Below are 8504 nucleotides of genomic sequence, written 5' to 3' on the forward strand. Positions count from 1 at the left end.
TTATCATATTTGAAATTTTGATGCAAGGCTGGTGCCATTGGAAAGCTTACTTCCGGAGCTTCAATTTGGACACAACAATGACCTGAAAAGGAGTTCACATGAAGGAGTTATGCCCGTTTCAAGTTGGACCTGCAGAGCAGATTTTTCCTGCCGACCGACCAGTTAAAGTAGCCGGCCGACCAATTTTGCTAGCCGACGACCTTCCAGTGTATTCTACAGATTGAATGGATGCCAGCTGTGCCAGCTGGAGGGCACAAACTGGATCCTCCATACACGTGTATGGAGGATCTTTGTCATTGGTTTGAAGCTTCCAAGAGAAGCTTTAGTCTCTTGGCTCTATAAAGGAAGGCTCCCCTCTCCTTTGCCATGGTTCTGAATTTTCAGAGGCTCATACACACACACACTCCATATCTCTCTATTCCAAGCTCCAAAAAAACCCTTGTTCTTGGTCCCATTGCACTACACCTCATAGCCTATCACCTCCACCACCCATTCCACCACCTTGAAGTTGATTTTCAGAGGTTGAGAGCTCACCATCTTGATCCAGAAGCTGCTGCATTGCTGTGCTACAAGGGCAAGTCACTATCTCCCTCTTTGTAGCCTTATCTTGCTTCGTTCTTTAGCCTTATTTTTAAGCATTTCTGGGCTTCGACATAAACTGTAAAGTGTCTTAGTTTGAGCTCTTCTTGAAGTTTGATTAAGGGCACTTTTCTGTTTGAGGTCATCTACCTCCTTGTATCTTCCATCTCTCTTTTAGGGCTAATTTTGCATCCTAGCTTAGCCTTACTTGAAAGCTTTTTCGAGATTTTCGATGAACTAATTTTTTTTTTTTTTATTTTGAGCCCCTCTTGAAGTTTGATTAAGGGAATTTTTCTGTTTGGGGTCATCTTCCCCTTTGCATGCTTTATTTTCTCATGATTAGGGCTATGCATTAGAGCATTTGCATTGGCCTTGGTTTGGCCTCTTAGCCACTGAAATCCAGTGGATTTTTAGTGGCTTAGGTGTATTCTTGAGCCTTAAAATCAGAGGAGGGTGACCCCCTCTCTCCATGTCTTGTTTGGTGGCCTTTTGGGCCTTCCAAAGGACCCCCTATTTGCAAGCTTCCAAGCTTTGTTTCTATCATTTTTAAGTAGGTTTTAGGACCTCCATAACTCATTTTCAGAGTTGATTTTGCTATGCTAAGTATCCTTGATGCATGTGTAGAGTAACCCCTCTTGCAGCTTATCAAAAGAGCTTATCGTTCTTGCATGTGTAGACCTCATTTCAGTGGGTATTTGGGCATATTTTCACATGTTTTGTTCACTGTTTTTGGCTGGTTTGGTGAGATTTCATATGCTTCATATAGGTGTGGTATAAACCATGCTTACTAGCCAATCTTGCATATTGTTTTAGCCCTACATGTTAGCACTTTTTGGCCATGCTTTAAACTAGTATTGTGCATATTTTGGGACTGCCTTGGCTCGGTCTTTGTGCTTCATGGTCAAATAATGCTTGCTTTGCATAGTTAGAGTTCAACACATGTGCCTAGTTTTGAGTTTGGGGGGCTATTTCATGCATTGGGTGGCATATTTGCATATTTCGGGACCATTGAGCATCATACTTCAGTGCTAGAGCATATGCTATTGTATGCCATAATTCATCCTTTCAATGCCTTTGTGGAGTTGTGTTTTGTGCCTTAGACTCGGGGCCATTGCATTGTGCATGTTTGCGTGCATCTTGGTTGCCTCATTTTCATCACATGGCCACTGATTTTGGCATGCTTGCGAGCTATCCATGTTAGTTTAAGTCCATCATCGCATGTTGTTGCATGCCATGTTTGCTTACATGTTTAGGTTGTGTGCCTAGTATACATTGCTCATTTGCATGTTCATGTTGCATACTTAGCCTCCATGCCTAGGTTGCATTTCATTGAGCATGCATCCCTTGCCTTTTGATTAATCACGATAGGGGTTGGGGTCCTTTGATGTGTTTTGTGCTTGGATTTCATTTGATATCGAAGTTGCACACTTGGCTTTTGGGCCATCATGCATTGAAATGCGTGATTGATGGCTCAAGGGTCGAGGGCCATGCTCCCTTGAGTCCATTGCATATTGGGGAGTGTGGCCATGCTCACATTTGCTTGAAAATTCCATGCCATACACTGCTTGCCCTCGGCTGCTGTCAACTGCAGGATTCTGTAGGAAGAAATGGCTGGCCGGCCACCTACGGTGCCGACCAACCATCGGTGGTTGGCCGGTGGTACAACAGTTAGCCGATAAGCCCATCCCCATGGCCGGTGGTGCTTTAAATTGGCCGGTGATATTCCAGAGTGATCAGGAATCAATTCAGAGGTGCCCCAAGAATTTTCACAGTCCTCAGAGGAGTAGGGCAGTGTTAACAGAGGCAACAAAGCTATGGTAGCGAGTTTCCGGGCGAGACGAGTCAAGCATGCATCATTCACGCATCCCGAGACGGGGCTGTGGCCACCTTCTTTCTACATTTAATTTGTTAATTAATTAGAAATTCTATAATAATTAATTTAGTAATATTTATTCGGACTGTAATATTTATTCGGACCCTCCGAGTGAGGGCAATTGTGTAATAAGTGTGTGTGAGTGTGAGTATATCTCCCAACCCCACGTCTTTCTTCCCTTTTATTTACAAGCTTTTGATGGTTAGTCTAGGGCGTGTTTCAATTAGCATACAGTATGATAGCACGTTTGCATCCATTCATTCGTTTTGCATGCACCGGGCTCGGCGCATCATGCTAACTGCATTTGTATTCCAATTCCAAATTGAATATGTGTTAGTTGTAGAATTTCACATGTCATTGTAGATTAGCCGAGCCTATCTTAGTTGCATTTTGCATGTGTTGCATTAGCCATCTTAACATGAACTAGGATCATGCATATGATTACTAACTAGTTTCTGTTGTGGCTCGGAGTACTCGGTAAGTTCTCATGCTTTAGCATCCTTGCATGTGTGTGAGTGTTGCCATGACAACATACTTACCATGAGGCTAGCTGTTTATGTGATATAACTGCTTGAGTGCCTGTGGATGGAGGTTGAATTATCTAAATTGGAATAATGCACCAAAACTGTGAGTTTTAAGCCCACTAGATAGTGGCAAAACCATCTTTTCTAAAGCCCACTTGAGGGTGGCAAAATCTGCATTTTAGCCTACTTGCGAGTAGCAAACCATTTTCAGAACAAACATGAAATGTTTTGTTCCAATTTAGGCGATTTGGTCTATACTTGTTTGCTGTGCGCATAACATAGTAATTCTAGGCTAATAACCGGAATAAGAGCATATAATGTTTTCAAAACAAGATACCATGGTTAGTAGAGGCCGATCTTTGATCGGGCGAGCAGGGGTGCTCATAGCTGACCTTCCCCAATCGTACCCAAGTTCCCGAGCCGAGGCAACTTTTGTGATGACAGACACGTGGCCTTTGGCACCGAGTCAGGGTTTCCTAAATTCCCCCAAAATAAAATATTTAGGTGGCGACTCTGTATCTGGCAAACCAGTCCATGTTTGGCACTTCTTTTCTAAAAATCTGTTTTCTCAAAACGATTTGTCGGATTTGGACTCTTTGGTTCCGATTAAGGACCGTGACAATTCGAGTCTGAACTGTAGCATGGGGCCTACGGGTGCGTCTACAGTTTCTGGCGACTCTGCTAGGGACGACCATTTTCGCCGATCGGGCGAACACCGTGCCCCTCTGCTTGCTGAGCGCACTGGTGGACGTGACCAGGATCCTGCGCTATGACTGGGGTGGGGCAGCCTTGGCCACACTCTACGGGTACATGAGCTCAGCCTCCCGTTGCAGTGGGCAGTTGCTCGGGGGTTACTGGCGAGCTTGGGAGGTACACCTCTTTCTCTGTTTTCCATTTCTGCCTTTCATTTTCTGTACTCTATACACTACACACACTGCGGTCTGCTTCACGCTGACTCTATACTGCACACACGGCACACACACACTCTGCTTTACACTGACTGTACACTGCACACACTGTACACTGTACACTCTGCACAATACACTACACAATACATGGTTCTGCAATTTCTGCTTTATTCTGTATTCTGCTTTATCTGATAATTCTACTGGTATTCGCTCTTCAGTTGTGGGTCTACGCCTAGTTTCCGAGGCTCGCGCCAGTGCCTGACAAGGAGACCCCTCTCGTCGTTCCGTTCTCGCGTCACTTTGACGTGAGGTGCGTGCGGAGGCCCCGGGAGACGTTTATCTTCTTCCGCCACTACTTCGACACCATCACCCCCTTAGAGGTATGTTCAACTTTTAGAGTTTTATTTGGCTTGGCTTTACACTGTATTTTCAATATCAGTAGATAACAAACTGCATGTCATTTACAGATCAGTTGGCAGCCTTGGGCTCCATTGCCTGCGATGATTAGGGATCGATTTGCTGGTGCAGAGGGGACTACACGTTTTAGGATTTTACTGGAGGGCCTGGTCTGTCGAGCTTGGTACTTGGGTGAGCGTTTCCTACGCCAGACCCTGGGCTTGCCAGAGCAGATAGTTTCGGGTCCGCCTCCTACCCACATGAGGGACACCGAGAGGTGCACTGCCGAGGAGATGGCCGATTACACGATCGGTTGGGACGCAGAGGGCTTTAGAGACGAGGGCGACTACTCAGAGTACGTTCGGACGTACATTATGCAGCCTCTAAGAGGTGGCCGTCGAGCTGAGAGAGGGGGATCTGCAGTGCCGGTAGCTAGAGTAGGAGCAGGGGTGGGAGTAGGAGCGCTGAGGGTGGCTTGGGGCCGTGGCAGGAGTGGAGCTCGGAGGGGACAGGGGGCTAGTTGGCCAGCACTGCCCGTGACGATGACATGCCGAGGGCGGGGTGGGGCGACTTACCAGATTCCCATTGCTCCCCCTCCGGCTGATCATGAGTTAGTCGGGTTCTACGGCTTACCTCGGGTATGTACTTCTGCGTTTTGCATTATGCACAGTTAGCTTATTTCAATTCACTTGATATTCCGCAGAACACTGATGCTTCTAACGCTTTTGCAGGCCTCTTCTGAGTACACTCGCCAGTCCCTAGAGCTGACTGCCTCCGTGATGGGGATGCTCCAGCAGAGCCTCGACCTTCTGGCGATTTATAGCATTCCGGTATGTTTCTCTGACCGCGGTCTCAAACCATACATAAACTGTTTCACATATCTGATGCACAACACAACACTTGATACATTGCCCTCATGGCATCTGACATACCGTAGCCCACAGACTGTTCACAGCACTATCTACGACATTTACACTGTACTCATACCTTGCATTCTGCACTGTCACACTGCTCATGACATTCACACACTATATTCATACACTACATTCTGGACTGATATACTGCTCACAGTATTCACACACTGTATTCATACACTGCATTCATACACTGCATTCTGTAGCATACTGATACACTGCTCACAGTATACTGATGCGTTTGCCTTTTGCGTTTTTTAGCCTCCCTTCCAGATCCCTACCGTGGGAGGTGCTCTAGCTGGACCTTCTGTTCCTGCCGAAGGAGATGGCAGAGTATACCCTCGCACCAAGGCGGGGCACACCCATGTTGGGAGTAGCTCACGGGCACCAGTTCCCGATGATGATGAGTCCGAGGTGGAGGCAGAGGCGGAGTTAGAGTCGTCCGAGGAGGAGATCGGAGATGGCACAGACTCATATGACGGTGCCGATGACGATGCTCCTGGACCTTCATCCAGGAAGAGGACGAGGACAGATCCGTAGGCCTGAGACCACTCGATCTAGATTTTTGCTGCTTTTCTTCTTTTTATTTTGCTTTACTTTTGTTGGTAGCTTGAGTACCTTGTACTGCCATAGGCAGGTTTTTGTTTTCTCCAAAACTTTGTACTTGAAAAAAAAATGATGAAATTAAACAAAACTTTTTATCTGAAAAAGTGTTATATTTGAACATTTCATACATTGCATCGCATTGAATCATATTACACCTCAATGTAAATGAGATTAATCATTTGTTTGAAAATCAAACACTTGTATTGTAATAACCAGATAATGAACCGGCCAATCGGCAAAACAACTCAAACAAACCATTGCTCATTCTGAACACACAACCCATAACACAATGCTTAGTCCATTCTACACACGACGAACCCTGAACAAACAGTCCAATCTGAAAAGACGGACCATGAAGGTTGAATCTACTGAAGTTGAAGCACACTCAGATGCGATCCGAAACCCAGAAGCTTCAGAGAGGCCCAGGTTTTTCTGTTCACACTTATCGGGGGTGGACCCTGCAGTTGTATGAAAGAACCAAATCATGTTTACGCACAAATGTGGAGAATGACACAGCATTCTGAGCACAAAATGATTAATTTTTGAAATTGAAGAAGGGTTTTTTAAACCGGGGTAGTGAGCCTACAACTGGACATAGCGAGAACGACTCAACAGCGGAGACAAAAAGGTAAACAACCTAAACACAACGAGACACACTTGGAAAAGACTCAAAACAAAGGTTGAAGTAATCTGTTTCACGCATAATCTGATGCATCACACTACCAACATGGCACTTGATATACGGCTGTAGACACCCCATTTTTTACCGTCCTCAAGACTTGGACGTCACCGCTTGAACACCTGGTGATCATCCTTGTTTGTGTTTGTCTTGAGTTCCCGGAGGTCTCGGCTACGCGCCTTGCCTCAGGATCTCTCGACTCGACTGTTTTGTGTCTAGTTTTGCACCAAACACTTGTGTTTTGCCTTGGAGGGGCAGGGAATGGCCTATGGGCCATCCCCACACATCACCGGCCATGGCTTAAGGCCACCGACTGTGTTTTGTTGCCACCGGCCAAATGTTTGGCCGGCCGGCACTATAGATGGTCGACGGGCCATTTTTTTTGGCCAAATTACATTTTTGGATAGCCGACCACTGTGCATCTGCTTTTGCAGATATTTTATGCTAGCTGGCATACACTTTGTTCCCCTCCATACACGTGTATGGAGGGATCTCCCTCTTGGCTAGCTTGTCTTGTAAGCTTACAAGATTGAGCCTTCTATAAGAGGAGGCCTCTTCTCCCTCATTTAGGTTGGACAAAAAATACAGAGGGAGCTCTGGATTAGGGTTAGGGTTTGTGTATCACCTATCTCTATATCTCTCTCTCCTTTTGCCTTTGTGTGTGTATAAGTGTATTTGTGTCTTACTTTTGGACACAAACACATAGTATTACACCTTCTCTTGGTTGCTGAGGGACCAGAGGGTTGTTTTTGGTGTTCTTGGGTGGTTTTGAGCTCAAAGAAGCAGCTGGTCCACCATTTGGGAAGAGGGTCTTCAAGGGTACATTCTTGCTTTTTTTACCCCATTTTTGCATAGCTTTTTCAACTACCTTGTAACTATTTTTAGACTTGGTGTATAACATATAAAAGTCTTGTTTTTGTCTACTCTAAATATTTGTTTAAGAGTGTTTTGAGCTTTGAGGTTGCTTGACCCCTCTTATCCATTTTTGTGCATTTTTGGTGAGCTCTGGGACCATTGTGTTTGGGCCTCCTCACCACTGAAATCTTGAGGGATTTAAGTGGTGAGGATGGTGCCTTGAGGTCCTAAGAAGGAGAGGGCCACCCCCTCTCCTTGTCCTTGAAAAGGGCCATTTTTGCCTCTTGAGGGAGCATCTAGTTTAGGTTCATGTTGATCATGCCTTAACTGATTTTTGTGCTTATATTGCCAAGATATAACATTGTGTTAAGTTGGTTTGGGTACACCATGCTTGTTTAGCATACATGCCTTGTAATGCCATGTTTTGGCCTTAACATGCTTTAGGTTTTGATCCTTGTTCTAGTATGATTTTGGCCAAGCTTTGTGAAGCTTTTGTGTTTATTTTAGCATGCTTAAGTTCTGTTCTTGGTTGTTTTGGTCGACCATAGCATGCTTAGTATAGCCACCTTGCATTTTGGCTTGCTAGCCTTAGGTGTGTGAGTGTGTAGCATGCATTACTTGCACTATTTCAGTGGTTTGGAACCACTTACCATGCTATTTCAGTCCTTATAACATGCTCACATATTTGCATTTGATACTCCTTTGTTGCTTTAAAAGGTTGTTGCCTCATGCTCCATGAGCGTGCTCCTTTGTATGCTTGCATGTTTAAGCCACTTAGATGCCATCTAGGTGTTCCCTTAGCATTGTCTAAGTCTGCCTTGAACCTATTTTAAGTCCTCTTGACCTTGTGAGGCTTGGTTGATTTAGCCATGGTTTAAGTCTCCTTGGCTTGCCTCAAGTACTTGGACCAATTGCATGCCATGTTTGTCTTGTTTAAATTGGTTTGGCACCATTATTAACATGATTTCCAGAGTTTACATTGCATGCTAATTGTTCATGTTTAAGCTCTCTTAAGTGTGCTTAAAGATTGCTTGTTTGATGCTTAAGTGTTGGCCCATCAACATGTACATGTGTGTGTGTGTAGGCCCTCATTTCCATAGCATTGGCCACTGTTTTAGGCTTGTTTGAGGGCTGCCTAAACTAGTTTAAGTCCACCCCTTTGCATGTTGT

The 8504-nt window shown here is 45.1% G+C and overlaps 1 protein-coding gene across 1 annotated transcript; it reads left to right on the top strand.

Moving 5' to 3' along the window:
* Positions 1-4737: 4737 nt before the first annotated feature.
* Positions 4738-5898, top strand: LOC145801734 (uncharacterized). Its single transcript, XM_082893446.1, has 3 exons — positions 4738-4918; positions 5012-5110; positions 5456-5898. Exons 1-3 carry the CDS (start codon positions 4823-4825, stop codon positions 5732-5734), a joined length of 474 nt encoding a protein of 157 aa, XP_082749572.1. The 5' UTR covers positions 4738-4822; the 3' UTR covers positions 5735-5898.
* The last annotated feature ends 2606 nt before the right edge of the window (positions 5899-8504 follow it).

The sequence above is a fragment of the Camellia sinensis genome, chromosome 10 (assembly GCF_055761805.1).
Source record: "Camellia sinensis isolate YWXY chromosome 10, ASM5576180v1, whole genome shotgun sequence".
Taxonomy (NCBI): Eukaryota; Viridiplantae; Streptophyta; class Magnoliopsida; order Ericales; family Theaceae; genus Camellia; species Camellia sinensis.

What these genes read in the sequence shown, in the direction of transcription:
- LOC145801734 (XM_082893446.1), top strand. Translation starts at nt 4,823, where the DNA reads ATGACATGCCGAGGGCGGGGTGGGGCGACTTACCAGATTCCCATTGCT. An exon ending in GGTTCTACGGCTTACCTCGG is followed by an intron (nt 4,919 to 5,011) that starts GTATGTACTTCT and finishes ACGCTTTTGCAG; the next exon opens with GCCTCTTCTGAGTACACTCG. An exon ending in TGGCGATTTATAGCATTCCG is followed by an intron (nt 5,111 to 5,455) that starts GTATGTTTCTCT and finishes TGCGTTTTTTAG; the next exon opens with CCTCCCTTCCAGATCCCTAC.